The sequence below is a fragment of the Neodiprion pinetum genome, chromosome 2 (genome assembly GCF_021155775.2).
Source record: "Neodiprion pinetum isolate iyNeoPine1 chromosome 2, iyNeoPine1.2, whole genome shotgun sequence".
Classification (NCBI taxonomy): Eukaryota; Metazoa; Arthropoda; class Insecta; order Hymenoptera; family Diprionidae; genus Neodiprion; species Neodiprion pinetum.
In genome coordinates, this window is record NC_060233.1 from 12,047,839 (window position 1) to 12,069,690 (window position 21,852).

General features: G+C 35.5%; 1 protein-coding gene and 1 long non-coding RNA gene across 9 annotated transcripts in view; one reads left to right on the forward strand and one right to left on the reverse strand.

The window, feature by feature from the left end:
- Nucleotides 1–21,852, forward strand: part of msn (serine/threonine-protein kinase msn) — a 38,102-nt gene that overhangs the window by 1,085 nt on the left and 15,165 nt on the right. For 2 of the 8 annotated variants that reach the window (XM_046612863.2, XM_046612867.2), the window contains exons 3-15: nt 9,575–9,631; nt 9,937–9,981; nt 10,179–10,461; nt 10,561–10,772; nt 11,251–11,479; nt 11,791–12,033; nt 12,823–13,001; nt 13,844–13,864; nt 15,034–15,219; nt 15,887–15,990; nt 17,113–17,189; nt 17,526–17,602; nt 20,917–21,627. In XM_046612863.2, coding sequence (XP_046468819.1) covers nt 9,575–9,631; nt 9,937–9,981; nt 10,179–10,461; nt 10,561–10,772; nt 11,251–11,479; nt 11,791–12,033; nt 12,823–13,001; nt 13,844–13,864; nt 15,034–15,219; nt 15,887–15,990; nt 17,113–17,189; nt 17,526–17,602; nt 20,917–21,627 — 2,424 coding nt within the window. The remainder of the gene's footprint in view (nt 1–9,574; nt 9,632–9,936; nt 9,982–10,178; nt 10,462–10,560; nt 10,773–11,250; nt 11,480–11,790; nt 12,034–12,822; nt 13,002–13,843; nt 13,865–15,033; nt 15,220–15,886; nt 15,991–17,112; nt 17,190–17,525; nt 17,603–20,916; nt 21,628–21,852) is intronic. The other 6 variants (XM_046612870.2, XM_046612871.2, XM_046612865.2 and 3 more) reach the window with 5 other exon arrangements.
- LOC124212630 (uncharacterized) lies at nt 11,333–12,976 on the reverse strand. Its single transcript, XR_006881703.2, has 2 exons — nt 12,817–12,976; nt 11,333–12,085 (listed from the first exon to the last, which is right to left on the reverse strand). It is a non-coding gene; the product is annotated as an uncharacterized lncRNA (long non-coding RNA).

Here is a 21,852-nt window from a genome sequence, read left to right on the forward strand (position 1 = left end):
TAGTCCCTCTTCGGAAACGAGGGAGAGCTATTATGATCACAGGATGATGAATCTTTCGAATATTATTGGATGTTCACGTTTTTAGGACTAAAGAAACACCTTCGACTGACTAGATGTTCGTTGAGAATGTCCGTGTGTTCCAGTTTCTATCACCAATGATTTCTCGAAAACTAATCACCGCGATTCTTCTTCATCCAAAACAGGTTAAATTTGGAATAAAATCGGTCGAGCAATTCCTAAGTTGTTTGCTAAAATGAATAATTTTTTGTCCGACAACATATCTCGAATATGAATAAACGGATTTTACGATTTTCTTCGCCATCGATGCGATTCCTCTGAACTCAGAGCAGACTAGAGTTAGAGAAAACTCGGTCGAGCTATCCTGAAATTATTTGCAAAAATGAATATAATTTTATAAAATTTTTTTATTTTCGCATGTAACCGGATTAGCAAAAGATTCTAAGACTGAACCTTTAAAGCCAGTCGAATTTTTCTGCTTGTTTATTCCAATCATGTGATGCAATCTAAAACTTAATCGTAAGACTTGAAAATTATTCGGACGTAAATAAGTATTGAAAGTTTACAACTAGCGACATACGTTGTATGTACGTACATATACATAGGTTTCTTCATTTCAACTCCCTAGCCGACTTTATTACAAGTACGAAAATAATATACAGTATGAATCATGAATGGATTTGAAGGTGGAAGAATGAAACAATTTTTCTAAAAATTCCTATGCTTGGAATATTTTCTGTTGGAAATACAGACTGTAAACAATATACGCGATATAAATTCGCACTGCGTATTTCAAAAACAGGTTGCATTTCTCACAGCGACAGAACGACGGCATTTTCCGCTAGTTTGACGGTCACGGCCTTATATGGGCTTAAATGACATTGCAGGACAGTGCCGGTGCTATAAGCCACTGATTTTGAATAAGTTCTCAGCGAAAGCAAGTTGGAACGAGAAACCACGTGCGCAGAAAGCGAAGTCGCGATATTATGAAGCCAACGATTCCACTTCTGTGAATGAGGTGAACACAGATTCTTCTTCGATACGTGAATTCGTCACTGTAAGTGGTAGGCAGTTGCTGATCGTATTGGTGTCACAACAAACACAAACACACATGAGTCAGCTTTCGGTATGGAGAAAGATAATTATTTTCGCTAAAAACCACACGACTGACTTTCATATACTATGGGAATCGTTTGTGATTTCTTTTGCATACATGACCTCGATTAAAAAAAAAAAAAAAAAACCTTATTCGTAGTAACCGGAAAATGAGGTTCGACCTTATCTGGTGTACCTATTTTACAACTCAACTTTACCCTGACGATGAGACACATCTATGGCGCATGCAGTATCCTTCATCGCGTTTCCATTCAAGGTCATGGATACTGCAAACACCCATTTATTGTGTCCACAGAATTGTGAAATTTTGTAAAGTTGCCTGGAAAACGATTACTGTACTCGAATTTATTCCGAGAAATTTAAGTTGTACGTGCAGTCTTCACTTTATACATGTATGTACCTTCATTTTCGAATCTATACTCCAGTCGTCCATTTACTGGAATGATTCGTGTTTAGGTGAAGAAAAAAGTAAATCGCTTTTCTGACGTGGTCTTTGACTTATACATTGGTAAAAAAAAATTACTAGTTAAGGGAATTGAATTATGTTAGACCGATTCGATGACGTTGACCTGCACTTGCGACTGAATTTTATTTTGGTCCTAAAAACATGTTTCTCTGCAAACAAGAAATGAGAAATTATGTATTAGGGTTTAAAAGATTTTTACTCAACTGATGAATTTAATAACTTACGAGTTTCTGGTGAAACAGTTGAATGGGAGAAAACGTTTTCAGAAGAAATGAAGTTGTCGGCGAATTCAAGGAGAAACGTACAAAATCACGTTTGCGGGGAGGCTATAAGTGATTCATTTCGTTGCGTCAATTGAAATTCTCGTAATACAACTATGCAAATTGTTATTTCGCAGATTTATAAGAAAAAAGTTCACCAGGCCAAGTTTTGCTTTAGCAGAAATTGAGCCATTCCGACAAATCAAATGAAGAATAACGTATGTTTGGGAAAAGTATAACATTTTTTCTAAACGTCCGTTTGTAAGTCAGAATTGTTCATCGTGTCAATTTCACATTCAGCTCCTCAACTGTGCGAATAATCTACGAAATTTTTATAAAGATAGGCCAGAAATTCTTGATAAATTTACGTGAAATAATGTGGGAAGTAAAATGATAGCGACGAAATAACAAGCAGATAAGATGAATCATCAGTCTACCTTTCGTAATCATCATTCGGGAATTTCCCTCGAGTGGCTGAAGGTAAACACGACCTAATCGTGATGCACGAATACTGATAATAAATTTAATATGAGAATTTAAATGGTAGAATTACTTTCTAATCCAAAATAATGAAGTTCGTAACGTTAATGTAACGATTCATTTTTAGAAAACATTATTATTTCGCAACTGTAGGATCGTCTGAAATTTAATAATCTATTTTTAAAAAGCAAAGTGTATTCAAATATTGGAAATTAAACTCCTTTTTGAGTTTGATGATTGCATCAAGTACAGAATAATCTGACCGACCTTCACTCAACCGCTCCGGAAATAAATATTCATACCCATATGGGCGAAACACGAAGCGAACGACTTTCATTACTCGTAATCAATGGCATGAACATAGTCGAATGAATAAAAAAACTCGCATTCGTCGCTGCGTTATTGTTTCTTCTTCTTCTTCTTCTTCTTCTCTACCACATGCACCGTGACTGTGCTTTTCCAGATCTCTTTTTCTCTCTTTCTTCTTCTCCTTTTCCGTTCGACATTCTCGTAACGTGAGTATAGCCAGCGAATAGTTAGTTGGCCGTCGCTGCTTCTTATTCTTCCACGAATCAATGGGTCTGATGATCAGTTGCTTGTATAAATCGGCAATGCGTACTGCACTTAACTCTGCCGTTTCGTCCCTCTGTCAGCGTTAATTATACGATACAATTTCTGAAAATTGGAGAAAATTCATGACTGCACGTTTTTTTTTCACGTTATCACGATCTTGTGAAAATTTCATCTACCAACTTTGTATCGATTTCTGATGTTCGTTCGACGGGGATTAAAAACAACCCACTCAAAGATTAGCCGCCGATAACGATCGATTGGATTTCATGCGTGGACTGGCTGTTCAACTTACATTCTCACCTTATTGTTAGTCACCGGCAGTAGACGGAATTCGATTCGAGTGAAATACCGATGCCATACAGAATTCGGAATATCCACAGCTTTGCTATAACTTTCCGACAGCAGCAAAGCAGCGGCGGCTCTTTATCTCTACAATAAGACACGAGGTAGCTTCATGGTAGAAACGGCCTTTCGCCCCTTGTGGTTTGTAAACCCAATCAGAGTTTAAGAGCACTTAGCGGGCCTACCTTTACCGACCGAGTAAACTCACCCTTTTTCTCCCAATATTACATGAACAAACTGAAGGGATTCGGCATTTTCGGGATACAAGTAACTTTCCTAAATATCACTTAAGAAAGAGCTATGCACCGTCGAAATTTGAACCCTTTCCGTTTGATTGTATATTTATTTATTATAGGAAGAAAAAGGGTGAGTTTGTTCGGTCGGTAAAGGTAGGCCCGCTACGTGCTTTTAACATAATAATATGCGTCTTTCAGTTCCTTATATGATAGTCGGTAATTCTCTGTATCCGTTATCCGTGTGCCCCTGCTGCTTGCTATAAAATTTTAAAACAACCTGAATTGTGCTCACATTATGAATTTCCGCTTATAGAACTTGGCGTTGTGGAACAAATTTTGATCAACATGAAATTCGGAATTCGGATGAGACTGAAGTTAGTAACGTTAACGTAACGAAACATTAGGCGAAAAAATTATGAATGCGCAATTTTAAATCGACCTTCAATGACTTGGCTTTTCAAAATAAGAGTATGTTTCTTTATCATAGTTTAATAAATTTTATACAATCCTAAAGGGGCGAAGTAAAGATTTTTTCTAAACACGCATCGTTACAGTAACGTTCGTAACTTCATGCGGATGAATTCGGCACAGTTGAGCCAACGGCGGAAATTTTGCCGTCATACTTGCAGACTCTGTTTCACTTCATTCGCAGTATTCGCTAATCGACTGCTTGGAAATTTGTTCACTCATTCGTTTGTAATGTGATGATAATAAGCGTGCAGGTGAAGTGTCCTTTGAAACGGTCGCTTTTGCGTTATTCACAACGCCATCTGGTGTGATAAGTTGGAGTTGGAACTGTTGTGATTTCTAACGAAATAAAGTAATTCAAGCATACGATAACCCTTCCAAAATGTTATTTATTCGTTCACCATTGTATTCCATCAAAGGGCCGTGTAATTATCCGAATTGATAAGCGCAATATGATAGAAGTGTGCTCCTGTCTTTTCTCACTGAAAAAATATTAATCATGCAACTCTGTGTTTGACCTATAATTCGGTAGTACAGGTTAACTGACTCGGTCATTTTTCGTAGTGAAATTTAATGAAAGAGAGATTCGGCTAGCCGTGAACGATAATTGTCGGTGGAGATAATGTATACTCATTGTCGGTTACCGAAATGTAGATAGATTTTCATAAAATGTATCCCAATGTGCATACAAGGCTGAAGTTAGTATCGTTATTGTAATGATCAACGTTTCGGAGAATCGTTATTTCACAATTGCGGGAATGTCTAAAATTCAGTAAATCATAATAAGGCAAAACGTATTCATATTTTGAAAACTTAACTACTTCAAAGTCACTATAAGCTTGCAACATGGTAATTTTTCCCCCCAATTTTTCGTTACGTTAACGTTACTAACTTCAATTTCATAAATGCATTGATTAGTGCAGTCGGATTTCGGTGAAACGTCCCCTGAATTGCATATTATGTAGACAGATTACCACCTATGTTAAATTGTTTATAAAAACACTCCTACGAAATAACCCGGTATTAGGCAACAGACACGAGCAGCGAATGCTAGTATAAAAATAAAATTATAAAGAATTAAACGGACGTTTATTTGTTTCAATTGTCATTGCGTCGTATGGAATGTGTTTCAGTGTCATAACATAGTTTTATATATCAGGGTTCTGAGAAAGCGAGGTCGTATAACCTATATTTTTCCGTACATAATTATTTAGAAAGTCTTGAAATTACGCGAAAGAATTTATTTATCTTATCTTATTTAAATCGTATTATAATAACTAGATATGCGTTAATATACATCTGTATACCGAACCGTGTTGACGATGACGCTGGTGATTTTTACAGATCCACGTTTATTTTTAGTATCATGCATGCATGCAAGTTTGCTTCTCATCCTTGCCTTCTACCTCGATTGAACAAACGGAAGGTCTTTGCTTCAGCTTTGTCTCGTCAAAGCACGTAGATGAGCAAAGAGCCCGCTGGTTATGTGACGCGTTTTAACACCCGAATGAGCTTGCGGATCAGCTTTATATTAGATCTTACGTATATACGTATAACATGCAAAATACCACCGTGTACTTCGCTATCATGTTTTCTTGTAAAACATGACGCTGCCCCTAATCTAATCTATATAGGGAGGTGCACTAGTGTCGAGCGATTGAATGAATAAGTGTAACGCTATCCTTATCTGAGACCCATTCATCCGTCTTTGTTATCTGGAGCAGCAGGGTCTTTCCAATATTGGATGTGGCCAACTTTTTCTTATAGCATAGAAATGAAAGGCCACTCTTATAACAGCATCTTGTACCTCTCAGGACTTGAACACCACCCTTGAAAGATAAAGAATTTATCTCTATGCTTTTACCGATCTTTCTTTGCCCCGTATTATTATCATTATTATTATTATTATTATTATTATTATTGCTTTTGTTATTATCTTTGCACATGGTGTGAATTCATGTAACATATAACACGCATTATATCTGTCTATAGTTGCATTGTTGTGAGGTGAACGGATAGCGATACTGGGAAAACAATATCGTCATCTATAGGCTGTATACCTATATGACTTTGGTGTAAGTTAGTTCTTGGAACACCGAGACAGTTTCATCTTAGTCTCCTTGTCTCAGAGACGGAGTGCTTTGTGTCTTCGAAAGCAAATCGATATCCGTTTTTGAACTTCGGTTTCCACTCACGATCAACTAAACAATGGAAACGCGACAAAAGTAACTCCTTTTCTGGGATTCGGTTTCTTGTTGTTGTGTTGTACTAGACTACGCATCACATACTTGGATGTCGAATTACATGGCTATTCTTTGTATATGTATTGTGCCTCGTTCCTTTATGGTACAAAATACGCGTTATATATACACGCAATAAAGAGGGATACGGAAACTGAAATGCGTCTGCTCTCCAATGTCTACATGTAAACCTCTCACAGAATACAAACGCTTTGTGAACAGTCGAATGTGGTCCTTCAGTCGCGAACTAAAGCTAGGCTTTTACATTTGACTCTTCATCGCTCAATATTTTTGTCTGCCTAACAGACATCTCCGGGGAAAATTGTACCTGGAATTCAAATAAAGCTGTCTCAAGTTATATGAAGTTATTTGAACGCAATTGAAGTGTTTTTAAATTACGTAGTTGTGCGTAATCAATCGAAGTCACTATTAAAAACCGCTTGATATTGCATTTATGAAGTCACGTAAAGGCACTTGAAGTCTTCATAATACAATTAAAGTCCTTTGAAGACTTTCAAAGTCTTTTCAAATGATGGGAGTCCGTCTGGCGGAGTCACTCCAAGTAAAATGAAGTCATTTGAACTCTGTCTTTTAAATTCATGAAACCATGAAGCCTCGAAGTCCAGTATGCAATTTTCAAACGGTCAAGCGGTAGGCCAGAGTAGTAGAGTGTTGAAGAACCGATGATCCGGTTCCAGTTAGCTGGACATTGACGATCCGCAGGTGGGTCAGGCAACGGCGAATGGTTCCACCATTCAAAAGAAAGCGAGATCAGACCTCGACGCCATGCATCCCTCGTAAAAACAACACCGTGGGTTTTAATACTTATTAATGCACCTCGACACTGTGCAATACGTGATAACTGTGGCCATTGCCCCTGTATGAAACTGTTATGCATACCTTGCAGATTGTTGTTTGTGTCAGGTGGTTTATGTGTGAAGAGAAGATACTATCGCCAGTAATGTGCCCTTGTCGCTATAACGATAATACGTTCAATCCAGCTGCTTGTGGTTACCGAGGTTTAAAACCCACACTATCACTGCCATTATCACCACTATCACCGACGCAAATCTTCCGGAAGAACAAAAAGGCAGTACTGTTTTACATTTCGTAAATATGGACTACGGTGCAGCTTTTATCCCATGTAGGTGTCTATTGTTGAGAAATAACGCTGGAAATAACTATAGAGTTTTTCATTAGAGATGATAATATTTGCAAAAAACAAGGGAGCTACTATAGTCGAAGTTTTTGTTTAGTCGTAAAGCTTCGTGGTTAATTTGAAATTCTCAATGATTCGTAAACATTCTAATATACTTTTATGATCTCTAGAATAAACAGCAAACCTAAAATCATTAGGTAATGAGGTTTGCTATTTATTTCCGATCTGACGTCACAGTTTTTATTACGCTTCCTGTCACGCAGAGTGCGACTAAACAGAATATGCGAACTGTAGTATCTTATTTGGTTTTAGAAAGATCGGATTGTGTAAAAAAATTCGCACTTGTCGTTCAAAAATTTTTTGTACAAAGGTGATACGAATATGAGTTAAAAATTTGCAACTAATCTGGTTAAAAATCCCGTGAATATTGTATTTTTGATTATAAATTGACGACGTTTAAAGATGTTGCCTGTAAACAAAGTACAGAGAGTGAGGAAAAAATACGAGAGTTGCTACGCGTGCAAATTTGCAAATCAATCGTTCGAAGTGGTTTTTATCTGAGAAACGTAAACTTTGTAACCACGTTTTATATTTTAATTGTCAGGGAAGAACGAGTCCGTAGCCGGGTCTGCATCCTCTAAATTCTTATTTTAATTAACTAACGCCTCTCTGTGGTTGAAGCCTTGATGGTGTTTTCAAATGCATGTAACATACACTTAAACCGTGTATCTACATGTATGTACCTATGAGTGACGTGTATAAAGTATTATAAAGCGCGCGAGTCCGGAGTGGCGAGTGCGTTCGAAGAAGGGTGATGACCTCGGCGGTGACGAAGAAGAAGACGAGGACGGAAAGTGAATAGAATACGCATGTACTTTTATTTAATGCGTGAAAATCAGACTTTGAGGTAGTTTATCGTCAGCCATGGGGTTAGGTACTTAGAGGTCACGAAATCTATTGCCACATGAAAAAATGTATATTTTAGTATATCAAGGTCGAAGAACATATTTTCATGCTTGCAAAATTTGAGACCAGGTCATCGACCTGATAAGAGAAAGAGAAAATTGCCAAATCGGATATTCAACACTGGGTTTTATGGAGGAACTGTTCATGAAAGCCTTTGTTTCCAAAAGTGAACATATTTCTGGAACACGAAATTTGTTTTAATACAGAAAAAACATAAATAGTAGATATATGTATACAACAGTTACGAAAAGAAGTATGTCACAATAAATCAGGCCATCGAATTTATCAAATGGATATGTGCAAGGTTTTGATTATCCAAGCTTAATTTTACGTGAGACTCGGTCGGTAAAGAAAACCAAATCGTGCTTAGAGGGTACTCGACGTTCGCATCCTTACAGACCAAATTATTTTTGTCGTACACATTTTCGGACCTTAGTATGTATGGCTGAGATACTTTTCCAGATTCTAGAACACGGTGACTACTGGTCAGAGAAAATCGGAAAATCAGGGAAAAGTAAGGGAAGTCGAAAAATGATCAGGGAAGTCAGAGAAAAGTTGGAGTATTGGAGTATTTTTTTTATGGGTCAGGGAATTTTCTCGCGAGGTAATGTTGATTATATAATTGTTCTTAGAATTTTTTTTTTCATCGAACAAGTTCTATTCTTCGTCGTTCCATTAGATTGCCAGAAAATTCCGTACTTGGTTCCATGACCATTCGACATCATAAACATATTTTTAAAAACCGATTGATTTGGAACTTCATTTATTAGATACTCGAATTGGCACGATCAGCTCGACTGCAGTCGGTAAGGTAGAGCTGACAGATATGCCTTAAGGCGCATTTAGAATATTTCAACAAATCCTAATATGCATAGATTGTTCAAAACTGTTTTTCAAGTCTTACTTTCATTGTAGTTTTGATTATTTAGTTTATTAAGTCGTTATTGCAATCTTCACGACACAATAATCGTTATTGTGGTCGTTATTAGTATAATTACCATTTTATTTGTATCATCAATATTAAATTGAATAAGACAGCTGCAGACGCATAATAATTGTCACTCATCCATCTCCTCCCTTGCCCGGCACAAGTCTTGAAAATGTCTATAATTAAAGTAGTTATTCAAATGTCTGTATGAAATTGTGTTGCAGCTTATATATATGATTATTTTTTTAACAATAAAATAAAATAAAATAAAATCATTGAAGTTATAAAAATGCTTACATTTTATCTTCTCTTATTGCTTTAGGGGCGGCACACAAAGACGGGTCAGTTGGCAGCGATTAAAGTTATGGACGTCACGGAGGTGAGTTATTGAATCAAATTTTATTGGTTTCCACAGTATTTGTATGTTTCATAATCAAATTTTCACCTATTTCTTTATCGTTTCTCACTGAAGATGAAAATAGACATATTATGCCACCTGTTTTAGAAATTTGGTTGAGCCAGATATCAGGATTACTATATTTTATTTTTAAACTGTCCAGATCATGCATCGATATTTTTTATGATGCTTGGATAATGATAGAATAATATATACAAATTCACTGAACTTTTAGATTTATCACGCACAACTTTTGTGTACTTACTGTTCTGTATTCTTTTTTTCAGGATGAAGAGGAGGAAATAAAATTGGAAATTAATGTACTCAAGCGGGTAAGGAAAGGATTAACTAACCATGCTCTCAAAAAGCTGGCTATTATCTCTCCCAGTTCCTCATGTTCGCTTTTCCTTCTTGGAATCTTTGGTCAAATTTAATTAGTTACCTTGATGAAATAAATAAGGATAAGTCAACGTTTTTAAGTTTCTTGGGCACAATCAGCAAACTGCAATGGATATCTCTCTCGTTTCAGTACTCGAATCACAGAAATATAGCGACGTATTACGGAGCATTTATAAAGAAGTCGCCACCAGGCAAAGATGACCAACTGTGGTTAGTAATGGAATATTGCGGTGCAGGCTCAGTCACCGATTTGGTAAAATCGACAAAAGGCCAAAGTCTGAAAGAAGAATGGATCGCCTATATTTCTCGAGAAATACTCAGGGGTCTCAGTTACCTCCACAGCAACAAAGTTATTCATAGAGATATTAAAGGGCAAAATGTTTTGCTTACGGACAACGCCGAGGTGAAATTAGGTGATTAAATGCTCTTTTTATTTTTGTTGACAAACTGAATTCAATCACCATAAAAACTCTATAGGTACCTGGATCTAACGTTTGTATCTTTTCTTGTAGTTGATTTTGGTGTTAGCGCACAGTTAGACAGAACAATCGGACGGAGAAACACGTTTATCGGCACCCCGTATTGGATGGCACCCGAAGTTATTGCCTGCGACGAAAATCCTGATGCTACATACGACAACAGAAGCGATCTGTGGTCACTCGGTATCACTGCTTTAGAAATGGCAGAGTCTCAACCACCGCTGTGTGATCTTCATCCCATGAGAGTGAGTATTCGATGATGGAAAAACGTATTTTAGATTAGTTTTTTATAAGTACCTCAACAAATTCAAACAAATTTGCTTTAAGTTCAGAGTTTCAAGACTGAAGAAATTAATGATCAACGTGAAAATGAATTGAGATGCAGTCAAATGATGGAAATATTTTAGAGATTTTGTAGGAAAACTTTATGAAATATAAAAAAGAAAACCTTTTTTCTCAAATTTCTGGTGAATTTCGTGCCCTAATCTCTAACAGTGTTTGAATTACGTAAAATTAATCAGAATATAATAGTAAAATAAGTATAGATTTCAAAATGTTTCACAATTTGTTAGAGAAATAGCAAAAAACAATTTTCCATCATAGATCTCTGCTTACTACACAATGGAAATTACCGAAACCCGAGAAACATTTTTTTTATGGATCATGTTTTAATCGCGTCGCACATGTTTAGTATATTTTTATAATGGAATTCACATGTTACAGGCATTGTTTTTGATCCCGCGTAATCCACCGCCACGACTCAAGTCAAAAAAATGGGCGAAAAAGTTTCACGGATTTATCGAGACTGTTCTAGTCAAGGATTACCATCAAAGGCCTTACACGGAGCAGCTTCTTAAACATCCATTTATTCGGGATCAACCGACTGAGCGGCAGGTTCGGATTCAATTAAAGGATCACATCGATCGCTGCAAGAAACGCAAACAGGAAAAAGGTTTGTCTAGGCTCGGTTATTTTCCAACATTATTTCACTTCATATTTTAGCGCCAAACCTGGTTTTGAATTGTTGGAGTAACAATTTTATCAACAATAATAAAATAATACAATTTCATTATCTGCTAATTAGGGTAGCAATTAGTAATTATCTACTATCTTGGTAATATGTACGATATGTTTTATCGGGCGGCGTTTATTTTATGATTTGATAGTAGAGAACAGATTAGGGAGGATCGAAGTTTAAGTGAACTTTTTCCTTTGCTGAATTATACCACTTTTTCACTGATCCCGTTGATGATTTCATTGCAGAAAGAGACGACTACAGATATAGCGGTAGTGAAAATGAGGAAGAGGATTCAGCGCTGGCTGGTGAACCTTCGTCGATCGTTCAAGCACCTGGAGGGGATACGCTCCGACGTAATTTCCAACAGATTCAGGAAGGAAGGACGCTGACTCAAGATGCCCCGCAACCTCCTGCCAAAGACAAAGGCAGGCGAGAAATTCCAGAGCCAGGACCTCCTGCCCGTCCTGCGATACCTCACAGGCTTATCGGTAAGTTGTGTTTAGTATTTGACTGTTTCTTAGTTATTGTAATCCTTTTTCCCTGGTGAAAAAAATTCATAAAATATACTGTTTAATTCGGACAGCACTGCGAAACATCTGAAATATTGCTGAGAAAGTTTGAATTATTTGAATAATGTATGAAAAATTATAAAAAAATTCTAGACAGTTCTTGGAAAGAATTCACATTCTTTTAAAACCTCATTCATGTTACAAATCTCAATAAATTTGAGTTCTGGTATTTCTACCTACTTTCTAAAAGTTATGCATTATGGAAAACTATGATTGATTTTTGAGAGAAATCTGAAATTTTTAGGACACATTTTTGTAACAGAATATTTCAAATAAAATTAGGAATATGAAAATTTTTGGAGCAAATTTCAGGAAATATCAAAGTTTTTCTGCATAGGATTGAGGCATTTCCACATAATTAATTCCTAGTAACTGTTGGAATGCGTCAGAGATTTTCCAAAAAAGTTGAGAAACTCTCAGATATTCTCACTCTGAGTAATTTCATAGAAATTCCTGCAAGGTTTTGATAGTAATTTTTGCCAGGGGAAGAATCGAGTATGAATACTAAACTAAACAAAACTAAACTAAATTAAATTAAGCTAAATGAACTTTTGAAATCCGAAATAACCTGACACAGACTCCTTTCAAACGAATTTTAACAAAAGTAACTTCATCATTGTTTGCTAACACTAAACAAATCTTCTAACTGCTTGATGTGTGAAGTGACATTTGTTGCATGAATTTGGTATTCTTCTCTCTAACCTGCAGTGGTGCCAGACCCACAGCCTCCATCTCGTCCGCTGCCTCCGACACCTCGCGACGACCCGAGACAACCACACAAGGTCTCTCCACCTCCGTCTAACCACCAAGTACCATCGGGTGGGGGTAGCGGAGGGTCAGGAGGTCAATCCGCATCTCAGAGAAACAGTCGCATATTCAAACCAATGGTGAGTCATCAGTTTTATTCTATAATTATCAAGTAATCGATGGCATATGGAAAAAAAATGCCTGTAGTGTGATCTCACCTCGATAATATTCTCTTCAATCGAACGACATTTGCTTATTACTCGTATTTTGTACATATATTTAGCAAACTAGAAATTCTACTCCAAACATCTGTGTGTTTATTTTTTATCAATTACTTTCCCGTTCTAAGAAGTTCAGTTAGGTGAAATTTACGAAATTCAGGGTGTCTAGTTTCTAAAAATATCTGTAAACTCTGGAATTCTCAGGGAAACTTTTTTAATATCTCTAAAAACAAGCTTCGTGTAGATGTAAAAAAATAAATGTTGTTTCCAAATGAAACACCTTGATGTTTAATCTTTGTCTTTGTTGAAACCCGTGAAGTACTCAATTTCAGATTGCCCGGGGAAAAAACTATTCCTCCTCAAGTTTTTCAATACCTTACAGCAATTACCAAGCAGTATATGTTATTATTTCCAGTTTTATATCCTAGAACCTTGAGGATACTTCTCTCAGAAGGAGATAGACTACGAAAAATGTCTAAATTGCTTTGAAAAAACTATGAATTCTTCGGGTATTTTATTTTTCATGATTGATTAGACACCCTGTAATTGAATCGAATTGTCTGCTCAAACACTTTTGTGTAGTTAAAAAATTATAGTAGCACTCAGCAATTGCGTCTATTTTGGCACAAGACACATTCTTCTTTTGTATCACACGCATCGCTAAAATGCACACGTTATCACACACAGACTATGACACATCTTGTTTTCAGCTTTGGAATGTATTTGGTTATTTTTCTTTTTTTCATGTTCATGTACTGTAGCTGCCGCCGAGGAGGCCAGAGGTAAGATTACCACACCTATTTCCTTACATATTATTCCACTTCATTCTCAAACAATTACTAATCCTCTACAACTATGCTGCACACATTCTTAGTCTTACTTTAAATGTTAATAATATTGTTATGCTTGAATGAATTAATTTCCATCCATTTTCAATCAACAAAGAAAAAGAAAAGAAAAATACTTCATACACAATGAATCGCTCTTTTTGAATGGTTCCTTTAATCTTCTGGAATGTAAGTAACAATCGCATTGCCAATAGATTTTGCATATAACTATCTTTAAAAAGGAGAGCGCCATTTATTTCAGAAATGGGTATCGTAACTTGACTTTAAGAGGTAGTAAATATCACGTACCAATTATGTCGTCTTTCTGTACAACTAAAAAAAAAAAACCCGAGAAGTGTGAGCGTTGTTTAGTTATCTCAGGAATAAAGTTGTTTTAATCCAATTAACTTGTAAAATTTTGTCTCAGTTAAGAACTAAACAAATTTATGTATATACATATTATACATACACATATGTATATTATGGTGTGTAAAAACAAAATTGTTTATCTTGGAAACAGGTTCAAAAGTTTCATTCAGGTATAAAAATTTCAGCTCTTAACATTAACATTAAAAGGTTGCGCATTGCAGTTTTCCATTTTCCATAAGAATAACACAGGAAGAACGGTTTTTTCCTCCTTCTAATTTTTATAACTAGCTAACGATGCATCGTATAGGAAATTCACAGACATATTTTTGTAGAGAATTGAACGCTCTTCAAAAAAGGTCGATTATCATTTTATGATAAATATACTCTTTCAAAAGTTATTTGAAGGCAAAAAAATGTAAGGACCTTAACCGCAACCTGTTATTGTTAATATTAAGAGCTCAAATTTTAACAAGCGTAACTTTATACTTTAACGAAACTTTTGAACCTTTTACCAGGAAAAAAAGACAATTTTACTAATATTTACACCATAATATATGTATATACACACAGAAAATTCGTCATCACTTTCGATAACATTTACTGCATTGCTTGACTAACGGCGAGCGAATCGCAATCATTGCTTTAACAATTGGAGCAACTAACAAACCGATGTCACATTAAGCTTAATTCAGGAGAATCATAGAGTGGCGGTATTTAGGCAGTGACTAACAGGGCTGTGTGTGTATGGGTGGTAGGACTTGGACATGCTGGCTGCTCAACTCAACGAGCTTGGTGTGCCGCAGGGCCCTGAGGCTCCTCCGAGGCCCAACAGGCACCAGAAAGGCAATGTACCTCCAGCCTCGACATCGGCGACAAACTCGGCGCCCGCCAACGATCAAAATAGCAAACAGATGCAGCAGTCTTCCAGTATTCTCGATCAGGTAAAAAATCGTGAACGGAGTCTCCGCTCGCAAAAATGTCTCTTGAATTATTTTTCCATCGAGCATCCGTATAGTACGCCTTTTCGGTCGTGTTTTACAGCCGGAAAGTCGTGATTTAAGTCCGCGTATCCGTAAGCTTAAAGTTTAACTTTCGGAAAACACGACCGAAAAGGCGTATAGTTTACGTATACTCGATGAAGAAATTGTTGTTCGCACTTCGGCCGTAAAATTTAATTAATTGAAGTCCGATTTTTACGGTCTGGGTATGAAAAAAAAGATTCAATAAAATAAAATTCAACTTTTCTTGTTTGCAATAATACCCTTAAATTCCTGTTAATTCTTAATTTTTTTTTAAATGAATTTATAAAGCACTTTATTGCGCTGGTTTTTTCTTCTACTAACACAAATTATTTCCCATATTAAAGCTTGCACATTTTCATAATAATTTACTTCACGGAATATCGCAGTATGTTTTCATCATTTATTCTTTGGATTCTTATTTTATACCGCTTGATACAATTTTGAAAATGCTCAGCTTTCAGCAGAATAAATTAACGCTACCTTGAAGTTTAAGTATTTACAGTATGGAGAGGCAATATTTACCTGGATGACTTCTGAAGTTGACAGAAAATTGGTTTAATAGTAATGATATAGAATTTTATTTCAGACACTGTCAGTTGAGAGTGACAGTGATGATGACATCGAAGATGCGGCTGGGAATAATCTGCGAAATGACGGAACGTTACTTGCCAGTGATCCACCTAAACCACTGTAAGTTCACACATTCGTCATGGCTAGTAAACGGTTCGTTGTAGCGTGTTTTTTTTTTTTTCTCTCATTTCAACGATAAAATCTCATTGGTTTTCCCGAGTAGGTTGCGTCGATTCCTTAGTATCTCGACTTTACTTATCGATTAAAACTTTTCTTCTAGATGTTACAGAAAAAATTCTATTAATAAATTAAATTCTATAATTGGTTGAATTGGCAGGAAATCCTCCGTATTAATTACATGACTCGAAATAGTTTGTCGCTTACGATAAACCCTATCTTTGAATGAGTCTAAAATTCGTAATGTTGATGTAACAAAGTACTTTTCGAAAAAAAAAATCGTCATTTTTTTTCCATAACGCTAAGATTATTTGAAATCCAGTAAATCTAACAAAGCAAAATTTGCACTTCATACGTTTTGCAAACTCAACTCTTCCAAAGGAATTTTAAATTTGGAAAATAGTGTATTTTTTTTTCCAATCTTTCGATACGTTGAGATTACTAACTTTGACTTTGTATCTTTGATGCAGAAACCGGTGAATTGAAGGGGTTTAGCATTTTAAGAAACATTTCCTTTCAGTCACTGATGTTTTGTAATGCAATATTTAATTTTCTCAATTTCTTCACAGTGAATTATTGATATTCTAAAGTATAATCTAGCCAAATTTGAGACTTTTGCGATTTCGTTTACCATTGTTCTAGCCAGTAAAAATAAAAGTGGACAATTGTTGTACCATGCAAATCACGTCATTCACCTTATTTCTTTGAAATCTGATACAAATATTCTATAATTATGTAACTTTGATGAAAATTATGGAAGATGATGACGCAAGAATCTTAAATTGTGCTACGTTTTACTATGGAATAGAATTGATTTACCCTGTAAAAAATTAAGTTGATAAAATATTTCATTACGACATATCAGCCTTCGTACAATCATCTCGAACAGAACAATATCAGTTGCTTACAATGTATAGATACTATGCTGATCGTGAAACGTTTACTAATCACACACTTTTTCGCCCCTCCTCCTCATTTTGGTTTACATCATCACCTTTGTCATTTTCATACCGCATATATCACAAATCCTCTCATCATTCCCCATCTTTATTTTTCGTGCTCCAGTCCTGAATTTTCTCCTTACAGACCATTAGATTCAACGCACAATGCCCAGAACTCTCAGCACGAAGGTAAACCCAAAGGTAATATACCCATTTTCTATTCCTTCGACTTAATTTCAATGCTGTCGTTTTTTCAAAAGTTAATTGACATCTAACGAATAGTATCAAACATCATACACATGTATGAAACTCTGGAAAACGAGAAATTAAGCAAATTTCTGTGATTTACTTGCCCATTGACGCCTCAATCTTATCAACTTTTATTGATAATTTCGTTCTTTGGCTCTGACTGTCCGAATTATTGAATATTTCATTTTGTAGAGGAGCTACCTAGAACTGTTTTGAATTTGTGGCATCGGCTTATCAGTTATTACAATTTATCATATTACAACTATTTAACAACCTGATTGTCTTTAGGTGGCGCGCCCAACAGGCCATTGCCGCCTACTCCAGACGACGAGGAATCAGGAGACAGAACGTTAGTGATACAAAGAGTAAGTATTAAATTTAACATTTTTGCAAGATCGAAACGTAGTTATTCATTCCCGTGATATATTTTTACCATATAGCCGTGTCTCTACTGGTTAAATGACTAAAGTAATGATAATTATTTTGGTTCAGCTGTACCGAAGCAGTTGGAGTGCTTTTTAAAAAATATGACCATAATCCAGCGGCTAGTAGACTCATTTGCACTATCGCTTCAAAATCTGATCTTATCTACCGAAATTTACCAACGGTCTCTTAAGGATAAAGCAGTTCTGGGAAAGTAAAATATTTTTTTTTTAATAATAAGACAAAACGAGTAAAACGATATTGAAACCTTGCAAAATCTAACAAACATCTTTTCTACAAGTTGTTGTTAACTATCCTTATGAATAAAAAAGATTGCGTCAAATATGCTAATTAGAAAAATTTTTTTCATGGGAATCGTTAGGTATGAAAAGTATGTTGCCTGTGTAAAAGCTTGGCCTTTTGACTATGGTCATCGGTACTTCATAAAGCGCTTTGACTGTGTTGCTATCTAAATGTGTTGTAATAAATATTTGATATAATATTATAAAACAAATAACCAAGGTTTTCTTTCTTCTGAGAAAGACAGTGAGAAAGGAGAAAAATATACATGAACACATTATCATATGAAAGAAAACGAAGATGGCTCAAATTGCAACACATTTCAAGACTTGGGACGTGGGAATTTTATGTGTCGTTCACCTAATAGGGTAGAATCATAAAATTGTATTCACATATCACATCATTCTATTACCCATTTCTCTGCATTGCTGTATCGTTTTACCGACAATCAGAGCATTACGCAACGTTTTACGACATTCATTGTTTTTGTCCAATTGCCGAAAGTTTATCGGCCTCATGCTTTCGAATATTAATTAAAAGTAACTAATTATACGTTGTTATCGCATAATTGAATGTCTACTGACATAAAAGATTAAACATCATCTGGTGAAAAAAATCTTCCATTTTTGTTTAGAAATTCTGTATTATTTTTGGCAGTTTGAGTTATTCTTACAATGTCTGAAAGATTTTCAGAGATTAGTGCAAGTTCCTGTAACGAATTCGTATTTTTTTGGAATTTCATTTTTCATTGAAAATCTGAAAAACTCCGAGTTCCCGCTTCTCTCTAACTGTTTCTGATCACGTCGAGTAAGAGGTGAAAACTGGACCAATTTCTTTAAAAAAAACTCATACTTTCGTGATCTCATTTTGTATTACAAATCTGAAAAAAAATCTGAGTTCTAACGTTTTTGCATATTTGCTGATGTAACCGCGAAACGGAAAACTGGGTTGAATTTTGATTTTTGAGAGAAATTTGACATTTTTGAAATACAAATTAAATTTTTTTGACATACAGCTGATAAAATGTAAGCTTATCTGTAAAATATGTTTTCACTAAAACTACAATTACAATATTAAAACTTTAGGAATATTCAAGAAATAACATAGCTTTAACAACAAATCGTTCAAAATCAATTTTCTGCACCGAAATTGAGAAATTTCTACAGAATTCCTAAAAATTATACAAAATTTGTCGAGAGATTTGCTAACAAAAATTGCAAAACTGTCAAAAATTAACATTTTGAGTAAATTTGTACAACTTACCGAAAGTTTCTGACAAAGATTTTCACTAGTCACGCTATTGTTTACATTTCAGCGCATGAATAATAAATATCGTGTTAAGTTTTCTCCATTGTGAAACAACAAAAACTATTATAAAAACTGTGAACGTAAGATGTAAACTCATTGTCCAGGAATATAAATAACTCAGACAACGATTTCAAATTACTAATATCCAATAGTTTCAGAAATAATTGGCATCTTTGTCACAGCTGCTCGCAATGTTTCACCGATAGGCTTAAATAAAATTTGCCATTTTCAAAGCAAATGCGATGTTCTGTGGTGTTGCAATTCTGAAATCAGTTTTCTTCACGTCTCAGTCTGATAATTGGAGGTGTTTTGACAATTATCAAACAGACTTTGTCCAAAAGGGCCAAAGTTTGCTGAACAATTGCCTAATGTTTCTTTTTCTTTCACATTTATTTTATATATTTAAGGAAACGTTTACTATCAATATTATATTATGGAAGAGAAGACAACAATAACAACAACAATAATAATAATAATCTTCAGAATCGAATCAATTAATATATCATCTTGTACAATAATAATAATAATAATAACAATAATAAGAAAGGTAATATAAATAATATAAATAATAATAATACTGTAGCTGTGTGTGTTATTGATAATTGTGTAATCTCAATGTCAGTAGCACTTTGTCTCACGGTTATCGTGCTTCACAAACAAGACAACGTGACATGTGCTTAAAAGAGCCCACACACATCACATTATTGTCGTCTGTTAATGTTACATTACCAATGTGGCAATAGCTACCTACGTGTAACAATTGTCACTACGTACTTAGATTAGTTTTCATTTAATATTGGTAGTACGCTGTTATACTGGTTTCCAAGTTTCATGTCGCTAATCGATTTACAGGCAATCGCAAAAAGTCTTCGTTATGAAAATTGCCTGTAACAATATTCATAACAAAATATTGATGTGCTGTGTTTTATAGTATATGTACTCAAATTTGTTCAACTATTATTAATTGGAACGCTCAAAGCAAGTGAATTTTAAATTCAAAGTGATTTTGAATAATTACAGTGAATTTCTACTCAATATAGTTTATTTTTGGATGGGAAAATATTTCAAACTATGATGGAACAAATATCTGAATAATTCTGACCCAATTTGTTATATATTCTGATTATTTCTGATTTTATTCAAATTGTTCTAAGATTTTTACAAAGTTTTAATCGATACAATAAAATTCAAGGTGAATTTTGTGGAAATACTGAAATTGAAATTTCTTAGAGCATTTATTATTTTCCAGAAATGTTTGATGAGAAATTCAGTGGTGTCAATCCAGAATTTTTAACATTCGACATCTTCTCATAAAGTCGCCAATGAAATCGTTGAAAGTGTTTTGGAATTGAGTGCAATACGACGATAAATAATCAGTTTATACGATCTTTTGAAATTTTTTCGGAATTCGTATATTTACTCAGAGTTTTTTTGATAAATAGTTTTAAATTTTTTCACGTTGCTTTTGAAGAATATTGTTTAAAATGCTTATTTCCGACAAGCGATAAGAAGACTTTGTCTGAAAAATTGATGATGTAAAATGTACAAGTAAAATTTGGAAACTGAGTGTAAAGGTGGACTCATATTTGTTACATACACAGACACATATTATGCATGTTTTATGTTATTTCTGTGATCACCCACGTAGAAACTAAATCAACCGGACGATAAATTGGGAAACAACAACCGACGGTCGGAAATAGATGAGCAATTGCTATTAAAAGAGTGGGATTTTACGCGGTTCTTTCAAGGATTTAATGAACGTCTGGACAAAATGAAACAAGAAGTGGCTACAAAGTCGAGTAGCGAAGAAAGGTCCTCGTCGTCGAGCGAGCGAACGCTAAAAAGGCTGGACATAAGTCAGAAAAAGTTCGAGCAGACCAAGCCTGTTCACAGACGCCAAGAGTCGGACTCGAAACTGGCTAACGGGCCATTCAGCCGAGCGTTCAGGAGGGAAAATTCTGACTTCTTCCCGTCCACCAGACACTCTGCCTATTTGCAAAAGTCCGATTCTAAGCCGAGCATATTTGCCAGCGGTAACAGGCGGGGCAGCGAAATAAGCGTGGCAGGCATTGCCGGGAAGAAGAGCAGCGCCGGTGAACCAGTACTTACGGACTTCTCGTTTGGCGAAAGACTGCAAAGACCAAGACGAGAAAAGACTGAGAGTGAAATTGTGTTCAGAAACAGACAAGACTTGAGAGATCAGTTAGAGGCCAGGAGACTTGACGTTGAAGTTAGATTTTCCCGAGAAGCTGACAAAGTGAGAAGGCGCAGTTCTAGACCGCTGGACACCTCCGATACTGGCACGATTAAATCTACTGCCAGCACCACCGCTAGCGAATACAGCCCTGTCATCCAGGTCAGTCCCCAAGCCACAGCCTAACCGAAACACCTTACCCTCATCCATCCTTCGTGCAGGGTGGCCACTTGTCTGGAAAACATGGAATACCTGGAAAAACGGGAAATGTTGGGAAAGATTTCGGTTTGGTATAAAAAAATAAAATAAAAAAAATAACAGGGATTTTTGTATAGATCAGGAAATACTTAACGCAGATACTCGAAGTTTATCTCTTTCAAGCTCAGC